At 49.8% G+C, this 15,668-nt stretch overlaps 1 protein-coding gene across 2 annotated transcripts; it reads right to left on the bottom strand.

The window, feature by feature from the left end:
• Nucleotides 1–336: 336 nt before the first annotated feature.
• TMEM74B (transmembrane protein 74B) lies at nucleotides 337–6,438 on the bottom strand. Of its 2 annotated transcripts, none has more exons than XM_059037929.2 (2): nucleotides 5,948–6,438; nucleotides 337–1,319 (listed from the first exon to the last, which is right to left on the bottom strand). In XM_059037929.2, the coding sequence occupies exon 2, from the start codon at nucleotides 1,276–1,278 to the stop codon at nucleotides 580–582; it is 699 nt and encodes a 232-aa protein (XP_058893912.1). In that variant the 5' UTR covers nucleotides 1,279–1,319; nucleotides 5,948–6,438; the 3' UTR covers nucleotides 337–579. The 2 variants fall into 2 exon arrangements, with proteins under 2 accessions (XP_058893912.1, XP_066868190.1); XM_067012089.1 differs by lacking the exon at nucleotides 5,948–6,438 and adding an exon at nucleotides 5,715–5,825.
• Between the last annotated feature and the right edge of the window lie 9,230 nt (nucleotides 6,439–15,668).

The following is a 15,668-nucleotide window of genomic DNA, read 5'->3' as shown; positions in this document are numbered from 1 at the left end:
CCTGAAAGAGTGGCCAGATGCAGAAACTGGGCTTCCATGCCACATAGGAATTCCTAGGGCAGAACTGGAGGGGCCATCCCTCTCACCTCACAGTCAGGGGGACTGAGGCCTGGAGTGGGGAGGTCGTCCCAGGGCTGCCTTCTCCTCTCATCATGAAGCCACCTCCCACCTTAGACAGTCAGGGCTCAAAGCCAAGTTTGCCCAACACCCATACACGGCTGATGAGGACGGCAGAGAAGCCAGAATTCCCCAAGGCACGGGGAACAGGATGAGCAGCCTTTCAGGCAGCTCTCCATCCTCAGGCAGGCCAAGAAACTCATCCTCCAAGGGCAGCAGTTTCCAAACTTTTGTATTTTTAGCAGCAGAAGCCATCCTTCAAACAAAACCTTATGCAAAACCTCAAGCTACAAAACAGATCGGGGGCAGCTCTCCCAAGAGAAGCCTGGGCCAGGACCCAAGCTCCTCCTCCAGCACCCCGGACTCCTTCCACGGGGCCCTATGTGGAGCTCAGTCCAAAACCCCAGACTCGGGGGCCTTGTAGCCCTGAAGCTGAAGCAGCCAGATAGGGTGGGCTCTTACTTAAGACCCCTGGAGGGTGCGGCTGGTCTCCGAGACCTGGACGACTTCGTTCTCCACCAGGGCCTGGCTCCCATCCCCACTGAGCTGTCTCATGCGCAGGTTAATGGAGCCATAGGTCTTCCTGGAGCCCCTGCCAGGGACGAAGTTCGGCCGGCGGTACAGCTCCCCCTTGCACAGGGAGACCATCAGCAGCACAGACAAGAGCATGCCTCCCACTGTGAGCAGCCCCAGGCCTGCAATGATGCACTTGTCCAGGTGTGAGCCCAGGCGCGCATAGTACATTTCTAGTCGTTCCATCTCCCGTGCTGACACTGTGTCCGGGTTGACACGGGCCTCTCGGGGGATGGCGTACGCGGTCACCACCAGGAGGATGCCGCTCACCAGGAAAACCAGAGCGGAAACGAAGCCGTAGTCCACCGGGCGGCTCACAGGCTCCAGGCCTGGCCCCTCCTCTGAACGCAGGGACACGTCGTCCCTCTGGGATCGGGGCCAGGAGGGGGCGCCCTCAAGGGGGCTGGGGGAGCTGCCCAGTCTGGCATCCCCAGGGTTCTGGAAATGAGTCTCGCGCTCCTCCGAAAAGAAGCAGGCATTCTCCACACCCTCCCTGCGTGGGGCCGCTGGACCCAGAGGAGCTGGTCTCCTTGGGACCTGGGGACCATTTCTCAGTGTCTTCAGTTCCAGACCAGGGGGAGATGCCATTGAGAAGGCGGGCCCCAGCTCATCCCTTGGCCTCTTGGCAGCTAGGAGAGAAAACAGAAAGTCAGTGGAATTTAGCAAACCTCTACTGAGAGCCTGCTGGTGCCAGACATCACAGAAGGCCCCGAGAGATGTGAAGGTGAGTCAGGCCCAGTTTCCACCGGCGGTGGCGGGGGTGGGGTGGGGGGGCAGCCCGCCAGCCAGAGGGGAAGGCAGGGGGATAAGACAATGACAGAGCAGTGAGACCCTATCCGCGCTAGGATCCTGCCTCACCACTGGCGGGCATGTGGCTTTGGGCAATTCCCGTATCCTCTCTGGGCCTGTTTCCCTCTACATTAAATGACACTAATACTACCACTCCCTACTTAACAGGGCTGATATAGGGATTGAGTTAATCCATATAAAGTGCTCAGAATAGTAAGTCCTCAGTAAGTATCAGCAATGAGCTATTATTATGATGGAGGGAATTTAAATACAGTAGATAGGTTCTAATCGCAGCGTCACCACTTGAGCTTAGGCAAGTGAGGTGACCTTTCCAGACTCAATTTTCTCATCTGTTAAATGTGAATAAGCCAAATGTCTCCCTCATAGGGATGATGTGAGGATTTCATAAAATAAGGCATTTAAGGCCTCTGCCGGTTCAATTAATGGACACTGTTGTGATGAAGTGAGAATGACTGGGGGCAGGGGAAGGGGTAGAGATGAAGGTGGTCGTAAGAACAAAGAGGAGAAAGTTAGGGAAGCTTCTAGGAGTTGGTGGCATTTGAGCCAAACCTCAGAGGATGAGTGGGAAATCTCCCAGCAGTGAGAGGGGACAAGTGAATTCTGAAGAGGGAGAAGGGGTGCCTTGGAGGTCAGCTGGGACCAACTCGCTAAGGACTCTGAAAACCAGGCCAAGGAGCCAGGGAGGCGAGGTGTTGGGGATGGGAGGGCTAACATTGCCTAGGTTTGGGAAAGCTCTCTCTGGCTGCTGCATGGAGGACAGACAGGATGGGGAAGGAGGAGAGTGGAGGCCAGGGGTCCAGGGAGGAACCCAGCGTGGTCAGGGGAGGCATGGAAGCTGAGAGGGCAAAGAGAAAGGAGCATATCTGAGAGCCATGACTGAGGTCAAGGCCAAATGCCTTTATGTAAATAGAAGATGGGAGGGCCTGGATGCGGACCACAGAAGGGGAGCTGGGAGAGGAGCAGGTAAGGGGGTACTCTCTGCTCAGAGAGGAGACACCATACCCAAGTACCTGAATACACACCCACACAGACAGACAGACAGCACATGTGCCAAAGGATACCAGCTTACAGCCCATGGGCCATATTTGGCTCATAGAAGTTTTGCTTCTCTTTGTTTCTGGTCTGTTCATCTGGTTTTTGGCGAGGCAGTTGCCAATATATAAAAAGCAAAAGATTTTACACTTTATTTTTTAATTTATTTTTTTAAACAGATCTTTATTGGAGTATAATTGCTTTACTATACTGTGTTAGTTTCTGTTGCACAACAAAGCGAATCAGCCATATGCATACACATGCCCCATATCCCCTCCCTCTTGAGCCTCCCTCCCATCCTCCCTATGCTACCCCTGTAGGTCATCGCAAAGCACTGAACTGATCTCCCTGTGCTATGCTGCTGCTTCCCACCAGCCAACTATTTTACATTTAGTGTATATATGTCGATGCTACTCTCACTTTGCCTCAGCTTTGCCCTCCCACCCCATATCCTCGAGTCCATTCTCTATGTCTACCTCTTTATTCCTGCCCTGCATCTAGGTTCATCAGTACCCCCCGTTTTTTTTTAGATTCCATATATATGCATTTGCATACGGTATTTGTTTTTCTCTTTCTGACTTACTTCACTCTGTATGACAGACTCTAGATTCATGCACCTCACTACAAATAACTCAATTTCATTTCTTTTTATGGCTGAGTAATATTCCATTGTATATATGTGCCACATCTTCTTTATCCATTCATCTGTCAATGGACACTTAGGTTGGTCCCACGTCCTGGCTATTGTAAATAGTGCTGCAATGAACATTTTACACTTTAAACCTTGGATGCCTGGCTTCTCTTGCCAAAGGAAAGAATCTGACCACCTAGCCCCCATTCCCTCACAGCCATACTCAGCTGGAGCTGATGAGGGAGTCCTCCCTCAGGCAGATCTGGTGCTCCCCCGACAGGCCCCACCTGGCTTGTAGAATTCCTGATCCCACAGCAGAACTACCCCGTTCCCCCTGCACACTGATGTACTGTGGGTACATACACCACAGACCCAAGTCCCCACACTGCACAGAGACGCCCAGGCGCAGAGTGACTAGTGTGTCTACACACACATACACAGGATTCTAGACCTTTCTCTGCATTCGTGTGCCTGAATTTATTCTCCAGTTCTGTGTGTGTGTGTGTGTGTGTGTGTGTGTGTGTGTGTGTGTGTGTGTGTGTGTGAGAGAGAGAGAGAGAGAGAGAGAGAGAGAGAGTGGATATAAGCAAATGAATGAAGTGAAAATGAATGGAATGAATGAAATTCAAAGAGCCTCAGGGCAGGAAGGCACATTTTTCGATCTTTCTGATCTTCCTTCCAACATGGGCTTGCATCAGACGCCTCCTCTTAGGACACACAGGGCCTTTCATCTGAGTACAAAGCCTGTTTCCACTTACAACCCATCTCTATGACCATGTCCCTTTTTCCTGAGTTCCAATTTAATAAATGTTTACTGAGCACCTACACTCCCTGCTGGGCCCTATTGCGGGCACTTCACTCAGGAGGATTGTGTAGAACCCTCACGAGCCCCACAGGCAGTTATTACTATCTCCATTTTACAAAATGTGGCCAAGATCCCATGGCATGCATGTGGGGGCCAGGAGTTGAAAGCAGGTTCCCCAAGAATTGTTATCACTTAAAGGCCTGCAAACCCACATACTCTTGGACCAGTGGCATCTTTCCGCCCTCCTTCCCTGGTCTTCCAGGCCTCATTTGTAGATTCTTTACTTTATCCCACTGTTTAACATCCACCACAAGCAGCTTGAGGGCAGGGATATGTCTGGGTCTGCAGCCCCCCTCACAGGGCTTGGAACACAGCCAGCCCTCAGGAATGGTTTGGCAACCCGCCCAGGCAGACAATCCTTCCCACACACAGGGTGGGGAGTGCCTACTCAGGGCCAGGCTCTGCCCAGACTGCTCCCACTTTCCAGTAAACCAAGAGGAGAGGTGTGTTCATTGGCTTTTTTTACTTTTGGCACCAAAAGCATTTTCCTGAGTGCCCAGCCAGTAACAGGGACTGGCAGTGACCACTCCTGCCCAGTTGGTGTCCAGATGTGGTCTCCCACCCATGTCTTCAGCATCCTCCACAGAACTCAGCCCCTGGAGTGACCCAGGAAGCCCCTTCCAAGACCAACACATTGATGCTTCCATATCCCAGAAAAAACCCAGGACACCCAAATTCTTGGAGCAGTGCTCTTTCACCTGGCAGGAACCCAAAACTTTTTCCTTAGGATGCCAGCAGAGTTAGGAAGAGGGTGGAGGAAAAGGAGGTTCCCTCTTACCTAGAGTTGCTATGTATCTGACACACAGGTTCAGAGCTACCCACCACTTACAAGGGCATGCCCAGTCAATTATCCAAAACATAAGCAGAAAGAAACAGACAAGCTGACAATGATGCTAGTGTCCACTGCTCACACCCCACAACTGTACCAGTAACCCTCCAGTTTCATCTGTAGTCCAACAGGACCTGAAACGCACACCCCAGTTCCACACTCATACCCCCAGGGCCCTTTTCCACATGCAACATTCACAGACATGGGAAGCCACGGAGTGTGAGCCACAGATCCATAGACCACATTGGTACCCACACACCAGCAAGGGACAGAGCTGGTTACACACACACACACACACACACACACACACACACACACACACACACACACAGAGTTTACTACCCTCGGGACTGCTAAGATCCACCAAGATCCCCCCCAGGCCCAGCACCCCACCCACTGGTGTGCACTAACACGCGGGGAGACAGACGCACAGCGGGAGTGGGTAAGCCTCACAAAACCCAATCGATAGACACACGCACGAGTTGTACACAAAGCCTCGGGCGCTCAGATATGTCCACGCTGTTATACCCAAAGTTCCGCGCAGAAAGCCCCAGCACCCCGGCTCCCCGCCGCACCCGCGCGCCCGTCAGCCAGCAGCTCACACCCCCTGCTCCTGCCCTTGACCACAAACGCCGCTGGGCCGGGCCAGGCCGGACCGGGCCGAGCGGCGCCGGTAGCCAGGCGGCCAGGCGACCCACGAAGGCCAGGATCTGCGAGGACAGGCGTGCGCCCGGGTCCCCTCTCCTCGTGTCCTTCGGCCCGGCCGCGAGGTCAGGCTAGCTCTCCTTGGCCGCCCCTCCCCGCCTCGGGCCCTCGGTCTCCCGCCGCCCCTCGCAGTCCCCTTTTCGCGTGCGTACCTGTGACGGGCCTCCCTCACTGCCTCGCCACGCGGGAGGCGAGGGCGCTGGGCAACGGCGAGGGCGCGTCCTCCCAGTGCGCCTCCCCACAGCCGGTGCCCGCCCGCCGGTGTCTGTGCTGCGGCGCAGCCCGGGAGGGAGCGGGCCCGGCCGCCGCCTCCTCCTCGCCCTCCCCGGCTCCCGCCCCCTTCCCGGCCGGGCCCGGCCCGAAGACGCTGCCGCGGCGCACTTACCTGCTCGCTCCGCGCGGGGTTGTACGGAGGCGGCCACGGCCTCTGAGGGCTCCGGGGAGGGAGGGACGGGGAAGGGGCGGGAGCCGGGGATCGCCGAGCGCAGCGGATCGAGCTCCGCCCGCGGCCGGCGAGGGCGCCGGGAGAGTTAGCGCGGGGAGGCACTGGGAGGAGGGTAACGGACTAGGGTGAGAGTGGGGGGACATGGCTCCATCCTCCTCTCCCCCCACCCCCACCCCTTGGGGCAGATCTGTTTCGCCAGCACCTGGGCTTAGGGAACTGAAGCCTTCAGCCCGTGGTGCCTGGGTGCAGGGGCGAGGCGCGGGGGTGAGTGATAAAGAGACCCCTCCCTCGGCCGCCGGCCTCGCCCCTCGGCTGGGGAGCCCCTACTGCGCCAAGCCCCCACTCTTCCTCCGCTCCTCACCCCCTCCCACACATATAGCCCTCTGGTAGGACCCAGGGTCCTCTCCGAGGTCCTTAGGTCGGGATAGTCTTCTCTGGCGTTTGCGGCTCCGTGGCTCAAGGGCGCCACCTGAAGGCTGAAAGGAAGCCTCTGAAGACCACCCCTCACCCCCAAACACACACACAGTTCCCTCCCTCAGCCCTGCCTCAGAGCCTTTGCCTTTGCCGTTTCTGCTGCCTGGGACACTCTTCTTCCTGAGACCCCCAGAGTTCGCCCTCACTTCCTTCACATCATCCTTTAAAAACTAGCAGTGCCCCAGCACCCTTTACTCCTTAACTCTGAATTTTTCTCCATAGCATTTATTAACTCCTGACAGTTGCTTCTTTCTTTCTTTATTGTCACCACCACTAAAATTTGTGTCAAGAGGCAGAAGCTTTGCCTGTTTCCCTCCCGCCTGTATCCCTAGACACTAGAAAAGGAGCCAACACATAGGAGGCCCAAGATAAATATTTATTGAATAAAGAATGGAGAAAATGAGCAAATATTTATTGAGCTCCTATTATTTACTGATTAATTAGGTAGACTTCATCCCTACCCTCTAGAAGTTTGTATTCTAGTGGGAGAAAAGGATAAGTAAATGTAACCCTGCCACAGAGCAAAGGTACATAGTGCTGTTCAAGCTTTCAGCAAGGTGCTGGCCTAGTCTGGGAGATGGGGATGGCTCCTGGCTCCCCTGCAGAAGTGAGGACTGAGCCAAGATTGAAAGGATGAATAGGAGGCAACTAGGTAAAGACAGCAGGAAGAGAGGCCCAGCAGAGGGACTGGCATGGTCAAGGGCCCTGGGGTAGAAGAGAGTATGGTGAGTGTGAGGCTTGACAGAGACCAGAGTGGTTGCCCTGAAGAGCTCAGTAAAGAACGTTGGAGATGAGGCTGGACTATCAGTGAGCCAGGTCACTGAGAATCCTTGTAAGCCAAGCAGTTGGTTCTTTATCCCCAGAGCAGTGGGGAGTCATTGATCAGTGTGAGTAAAGAGTTAACAAACTTTTCCTCTTCTGCATGAGAATTTGACCTTTGGTTAACTGTCTAGCTCTGTTTCCTTGGAAACAGATAAACATATATCACTCTGTTACTAGGCAACATTGCTGTGATAAAAATGACCCCAAGGAGGAGCCTAGAATGATCCATGTGGTAATGGATTAGAATTGGAGATATCAGTATGAACTCATGTTTAGCATAATATTGATACAGATGAGTACATATTTATGATACATGTGATAGATAACTATAAATGTATATATACATGTCAGTATACATTATATTTCCTTTCTCCGTCAGCTGAGAGGACCTAGCTACATGACACTGCATAGCAAAAAGCGCACCTGGTTCCCAGATCTTGGTTTCTAATACCACTCTCCAATAAAAGGAACCAGAGAGAAATGGCTGATTCTAAGACTGGAGCAGGAAATGTATAAGACAAGCCTGGAGCATCTGATAGTGCCAGAAAGTAAGGAAGGAACAAACCACACACACACACACACACACGCACACGCACACGCACACACACACACGCACACACACACAATGATGGGGGTATGTCAAAGGACATAGGGGCTGACTAAAAGAGCTCCTAATAGCCAAAGTTAGAAAAATCTGATCAAAAAAATAAATATTGGATAGTAACCTAAAATATGATAAATGAAAAAAATGGGGGGAAAAGATAAATCTCTGATGCAGAATTCCAAATATTCCATCCTCAAGGAAGAGCAGCATAATGTCCCAATTCTTTTTTTTTTTTTTTTTTTTTTTTTTTTTTTTTGCGGTACGCGGGCCTCTCACTGCTGTGGCCTCTCCCGCTGCGGAGCACAGGCTCCGGACGCGCGGGCTCAGCGGCCATGGCTCACGGGCCCAGCCGCTCCGCGGCACGTGGGATCCTCCCGGACCGGGGCACGAACCCGCGTCCCCTGCATCGGCAGGCGGACTCCCAACCACTGCGCCACCAGGGAAGCCCCCAATTCTTTTTTTTTTAGACTCCTGTATAGAGATTTTTTTATACAATTTTTAAATGTTACATTCCATTTACAGTTATGACAAAATATTGGCTATATTCCCCCGGGTTGTACAATACATTCTTGTAGCCTATCTTACACACAATAGCTTGTACCTCCCACCCCCGTGCCTCTGTATTGTCCCTCCCCCCTCCCCACTGGTAACCACTAGTTTATTCTCTATTATTTGTGCATAACTCCCCAATTCTTAAGTGTGGGCTGAGCATGGTGTCTTTCAGAGAGTACAGTATGGAAGTGGGCGTGGAGATAATTTTATAGTGGAGAAACTGACAAACATGATTACCTCAGCCAGGGGATCAAAGTCAACATCAACAGTCAAATTATGTTAATAGTATGTATCCTTGATATGATGTGATGGGAATGGCACTTTACCTCTGTGATCTCTCTCACAAAACCCATAACCCCAGTCTAACCATGAGATAAACATCACACAAATCCCAACTGAGGGACATTTTACAAAATACCAGACCTCAGAACTGTCAAAACAAGGAAAGTCTGAGAAACTGTCACAGTCAAGAGGAGCCTTAAAGAGGCATGATGGCTAAATGTACTATGGTGTTCTGGATCCTGGAATAGGAAAAAAGGACATTAGGTAAATACTAAGGAAATCTGAATAAAGTGTGGACTTTAGCTAATAATAATGGATCAATATTCGTTCATTAATTATAACAAATTTATCATACTAGTATAAGTTGTTAATAATAGAAGAAATTGGGTATGGGTATATGGGAACTCTTCGTGCTATCTTCCCAACTTTTCTGTAAATCTAAAACTGTTCTAAAAACTAAAGGTTTATTTTTTTCTTAAAGACCCCTGATTGGTAAATTGCATCTGGGATGAGAGGAACTATAAATACCTGGTGGGAAATCATATTTTGGGCTTCATGAGCACGGTGACTCATGTAATTGGGCAGGTACAAAGGTATCGGATCCCAGGGGACATGAAGCTTTTACGCTAGGAAGACTCCTGCACCCACCAGATGGTGCAGGAGTCTTGAACCTGTGCTGTACTGCTCTGGTACACATTCAGCAAGGACTCCCCCGCTGAGAGGGAGAGTTGAGTGCTGATGCTAGCATTGAGTGCCATTCTAGCAAGCTGAAGTTCCTGTCTAATATCCGTCAGAGTATGTCAATGCCAAGTATGGCTTATGGTCATCTGTTGAGTCTGAGTATGTAGTTGAACCTAAGAAGACTCCTTGTGGACATTGCAGTGGGTGATAAGCAGGGGAATGACATGATCAGATTTGCATTTTGAAAACATTCTCCCTCTGGCTGCTCCCAGGTGCAAGGGGACAAGAGAGAAAGCAGAGACCATCAGGAGGTTATTGTGGTCATGTTGGCATGTGATAAGTCCTCAATCAATTCACTGCAGTTATGTATCTATGAGACGTGTGGGTCTGTGCGAGAATGTTCTTGTAGAATATTAGAATATCACTTAGTCCAGAATTTTCCAAAGGGTAGTTGTACATGACACGATTTCTTGGTGTTATATAGATAAATGTGTTTGGTTATCTATGGCTGCACCCCAAATTTTATCAGCTTAAAAGAAAATTATTTATTTGCTCAGTTTTGCAGTTTGGGCTGGATTTGGTGGGGACAGCTCAATTCTTCTCTACATGGTGTCAGCTGGGGTGATACAAACAGCTGGGAACTGGCTGTGGATTTTTCTATTATCTACCACACTCTCCAGGTGGCTAGCGTGGGCTTCCTTATACAATGGCGGTCTCAAGGTAGTCAGAGATTTTTATGGCACTCAACTTTCCCAGAGTACAAAAGCAGAAGATGTTGGAGCTTCCTAAAGCTGAGGGAACAGTCACAATGTCACTTCTGCTGCATTCTATTGCTTTAGTGAAGGTCAGAGGCCAGCCCAGAGTCAAGGGGAGGGGTCTACATAAGTGTATGAATACTAAGAGGCATGGATCACTGGAGGCAGTAACAGTCTCCCACCATCTATCCTATATCTGTATACACACACACCCATATGTATATGTATTCATTTTAATGGCTAGGTATTTATTTTATTCTAATGTGTTTTAGAAAAATAGATAACTAGCTCATGACACTAAAGATATCATGGATAATATTGCTTAGAATGAGGACAGAAAAATATATGAGTCTATATGAAGTTGGAGCAACATATTCTGCTGTTTTCCCCCACTATCCACTCTCCCTTTCTTCCACTGGGATAGACTTGTTGACTGATAACTAGCACAGTGCACTCAGAATAAGGATTCCATTTCCCAGCCTCCCTTGCAGTTATGTATGACCAAGTAGGAAATAAGCCATTATTCATCATCAGAGGAGAAGGTGTGGGCAAAATGTATTAAGTGTTCTTAAAGGAAGGGGATATGCCCTCCTTCTCCCCTTTTGTCATTGCTGCTGCCAGGATGCAGACCTGATGGCTGTAGCTGGAGCAGTAGTCTTGGACCATTAGCTGGAAGCATGTTAGGATGGGGGAGCAACAGAATTGAAGGAATCTAGATCCCAGATGACCATGGAAACACCAGCCTGGGAGAGTTTCCCACACTTTTATCTGTTAGAGAAATAAACTCGTGTATAAGCTACTATTACCTGGAATTTTCTGTCACTCAGAAGAGCTATTCCTATCTAATATGATCGGTTTAAAGACAAATACAAGTAAATCAAAGTAGAGGTGGTAGGCAAAACCGAGAAGGAGGTATGTGAGTCGCTGAAGTTTGAAAAATACAGATCCAATCTGACCTCCTGTGTTCCAGGTGAGAAAACTCTGAATACGGCCTTCAGTGTGTCCAAAAGGGTGATATGAAAGAATAACCCAGGCAAACTTAAAGTTTCACTAGGGGAAGAAAGGGGGAGAAAGGAAAAGTATTCCTGGAGGAGTGAATAACTCTTAACAGGCTCAGGGATGAAGTAATAGTAATGAATTACTTGTGTGTTTATTTTAATTGACAAACACTTTTGTAGCCCTCTCCATATGCCAGGCAATATTCTGAGTGCTTTACAAACATTAACTCACTTAATTATCGTAACTACCTTATCATGCAGGTGCTATGATTATCTCCATTTTAAGATGAGAAAGTGGAGGCAAGAGTGGTTAATAACTTGCCCAAGTTCACACAGCCGGTTTACGACATTTCTGGGATTCAAATCCAGACCCCAACTAAGTGCTGATTGTCACTATGCTGAGTTCCATCATAATTTTCAAAGCATGTGCAAAATTCCTGAGCTGTTAATGTTATTCTCCCCACCCCACCCCCCTTTTTTTTTGGCCCAGCCACAAGGCTTACAGGATCTTAGTTCCCCAACCAGGGACTGAACCAGGCCACCGCAGTGAAAGCGCCGACTCTTAACTACTGGACCGCCAGGGAATTCCTAATCCCCTTTTTTACATATAGGAAAATTGAATGCCAAAGAGAGGAGATTGCTCGTAGCCACACTGAGGGGTAGTAGAAGTACAACCAGAGCCAAGGACCTTGACTTCCAGATGGATCTGGGAACCTCAGATAGACCTAAAGTCCCAGGCCTGATTGGCCGCATGCTACTCTCCCTACCCCATTCAGTTTTATCTCCCACTCATTCACCTGGGGAGAGAACTGGGACTCAGATCAACTGGGCCACTTGCCTCAGAGTCACACCCAAGGCTAGTTGCGGCCAAGAAACACTTTTCCCACAGTTCCACTCTGCTTCCAGCGTCTCCACCACCTCGTCAGGGTCAGAGGCTGTGCTTCCCTGTGTACTGGGTCCCTGGGCTAGGTCAGGTGTGTATAGGATACACGTACACAGGGTGCCTGGGTACAGAGCAGAAAGGCTAGAATACCCGTATACAGGACACTCATGCACAGAAGAGGTGCACGGGACTCATTTGTACAGAGCACACATGGATAGGATGTGTCATAGGTTGAGTTCCCCCAGAAGCAAACCCAAGGCAAGAATCTGAGGGCAAGTGGTTTATCTGGGAGGTGGTTCCAGGAAGCACTGCAGAGGAGTGGGGAAGTTAGACACGGAACGGAAGGGAAGGCTTCCGATGTACCGGTGAGCAAGCACGTGGCTGCTGCAGGCAACTGGGACTCAGTCCTGCTGGACTGAGTATTGTCCCACCTGAGAGCTGAGGGAAGGGAGGTATGTATCTACCAACTCCTTTGTGACAGCACTTCCAGCCTGTCCTCTGCACAGGTCAAGCACATTCCTTAAGCAGAGAGTCAGATGTGCTTTGCAGTAGGAAGCCCTGGGCACATATGGCGAAGGGGAATGTCAGGGGGATGTGGGTGGAGCTCTGGAAACATTTGCTACAGGACACAGAGGTGCAGGGCATGTTCAGGACCCATGAGGACACAGATAAAGGGCACAGGCAGAAGACAAATGATCAGATGACCAGCCTTGCTGTCTGGGGTGAAGGGAGGGCCTGCTGGGAGGGGGTGAATAGCACAGAAGAAGAGGCAGTGTTGAGACCCCCAAGTCAGCTGGTCCTCCATCCGTGTGCTCCAGCTGACTGCTGTGATGGCATGTGCTTGCGTGGTAAGAAAGGTGGGCTTAAGGGCTCTCACAATGTGGAAGCTTCTCTCTGCTAAACTTCCACCTTATTTGTATTTTACGAAGTGGGGATGAGGGCGAAGGTGCCCAGGATAAAAGAGGGACTGCCCTCAAGGGTGGGTAGGGCCCTAGATTAGGAGTTAGACATGGAGGCAGAGCTCAGTGACATCACTGAGCCCACTTGCCCCATCCAAGAGATGGAAATAACTCTGCCCATGTGTCTCAGGGCAGGTCACCTACTACTCTTGCATCCTGGGTTCCCTGTCTGCCCAGTGAACATCACGGAAGTCCTCTCCCTGCTATGGACTTCACAGAGCTGTTGTGAGGAGCAGATCAGGTCACAAACAAGAAGACACTTGGAAGAGAATAAAATATATAGGTGGGGGGGATTATGGAAGGGCCTGAGTGGGGGAAATCAAGGAACCTGGCTTCTCCCTCTAGCTCTGCTGCTATATTTTTAGGATATTGGTTTGACTCCTGTAATAAAGAGGCCCCAAATTATAGTGCCTCTAATAAAACAGAATTCATTTCTCTTTCATGTAAAAGCATACACAGCAGTTAAGGCTGATACGGTGGCTTCACAGGTCATAGGAGACCTCAGTTCTTTTTACCTTGCTGCTCCGCCATCCTCCACCTGGTGGTCCAAGATGGCTGCTCCACCTCCAGCCCTTATGAGTATATTCCAGTCAGCAGAAGGAGAAGCAGGGGGAGGGGAAGGAACCCTCCTCCCTCCTTTTAAAGGCACAGCTCAGAAATTGCACACATCACGTCCATTCATATCCCACTGACCAGGATTTAATCATCTGACCACACTTCCCTGCCGGGGAGTCTAGGGATAGTCTTTTGCCATGTATTAATGGGAGAAGGGATATTGAGGAACAACCCGCAGTTTTTGCCACAGCTGCTGACTTGTTTGGGCAACTCACATCACCATCTGAGCCATGGGTTCTTCATTGGCAAATTTATTCATTCATCCATTCATTCGTATATTCATTCATTCATATATATGTTCCAGGCTTGTGATATAAAGTATGATTTTTGAACCACTTGATTGCTAATGACTTCTCCTACTAGCTGGACCATAAGCCCTGTGAGGTCAGGTGTGAGGTCTTTTTACTCACCGCCATACCTCTGGCATCCAAGGCAGAGTCTCGTCTGGCACATGGAAGCCATATTACCAGCTGCCCATGGATGATGCATGGATGGCCATTCTGGCTTTGATAATTGGTGAGGACATTTTTCCTCGCTGAGGAGTTTAAGTTCTTTCCTTTCCTAGGCCTCCTGGCTCCACCTCCCCTTCTCCCCATGTGCCAAGGCTTTCCAAGCCTATGAAATAAAATGTTCCCTGAGCCAGAGTCGTGAGAGTGGGATTAAAAATAAATGAAAGTGTGTCAAAACAAGTTAACCACGAGAAATGTCTTCCCAGGATAATTCCGTGTTGGCATTGGAGGCCAAGGACAGAGCATCAGACTCTAATAACCAAGCACTCCTATCAACCCCACTCCTGTGTCAGGCAGAGAACCTGCTGGGCTGCCCAGGACGGCAGCAGATGCCTAGCCTGAGCCCCCGCTTGACCCTCCACCCCTGCAAGACAACAGGCAAGACCCTCCCACACAGGTCAGGGAGAACAGATTCTACTTCGAACCGTGTTGCTTACCTGCTGGGCTGATCCTAGGAAAATCTATGCCTCTTTGAGCCTCAGTTTCCTCACCTGTAAAAAAAAGGTTAATAATAGGCTCTTAGTCAGCTACAAAATGCAGATAACAATGGTACCTACCTCGTAGGCAGAAGTTCCCAAATGTTCTCAGTTCATGGCATCCTTATCATCTCTGTAATTTTTTCACAGTGCACCAGGCCCGAAGAAATGTCTAACAGTTGTTTAATAAATTAGGTTCAAACGACTTAATAGTAGTTTGTACAGTATCCAACAGATATTATTGTATTTCCCTCAAATTTAAAAAATATTTTGCAGTGCCCCTGTGAGTTTTCTGAAGTGCCTCTGGGTGCCTTGGCACTCAGTTTGGGAACTGCAGTCACAAGGTCTTGAGGATGAAATGAGGTTGTGTTGTCAAGGGCTTATCACAATGCCTGGTCTGGAGTCAGAGAGCAATAAATGTTAATTGTCCTAAATCATCCTCCAGTCTCTCTAGTCCTTTCTGTGTCTCCTGCCGCTGCCACCCAGCAACTCTTCCTGACTCCAGCTCCTGCCATCTCATGGTTTCTGCTTGCTGCCTTCCCTCTGGACCCCTCGGGGCCTGTGGCCCTGCTTCTGAACTAACTTCCTTCTCGTATGGAATCACCAGCCCCGCTTCTTCATTCCTCCCTAACTCCACATGTGGCACAATCTCTTCATAGGTGGAGTATACATTCTGGCCTGTTAATCTGGGGCTTGGCTGTGTGACTCACTTGGCTTACACGGCAAAAAACGACAGCTTGATTGCTCTGAGCCTAAGTCTCAAGAGGCCTCACATGGTTCCACTCGCTCTCTATCTCCTCTAACATTGCCAAGAGAAGAACTTGCCCCAGTAGCCCAGTGATTCTAGGAGGAGGACAAGAGACCCATGGTGAAGGCTCAGATCTGCAGACCTGAAGACCGATGCAGACCACCTTAGCCAAACCACACACTCAAGAGTAAAAATCAACAGTTGTTGTTTGAAGGTATGGGGTTTTGGAGAGTTTCATTACACAATAGTCTCGTGACAATACAACCCCTCTAACTGTGGCAAATTCAAATTCTCTGAGAGAAG

Source organism: Kogia breviceps, chromosome 14 (genome assembly GCF_026419965.1).
Source record: "Kogia breviceps isolate mKogBre1 chromosome 14, mKogBre1 haplotype 1, whole genome shotgun sequence".
NCBI lineage: Eukaryota > Metazoa > Chordata > Mammalia > Artiodactyla > Physeteridae > Kogia > Kogia breviceps.
The sequence above is the reverse complement of the archived record's forward strand: the minus strand, read 5'-3'. Positions and strand labels throughout refer to the sequence as shown.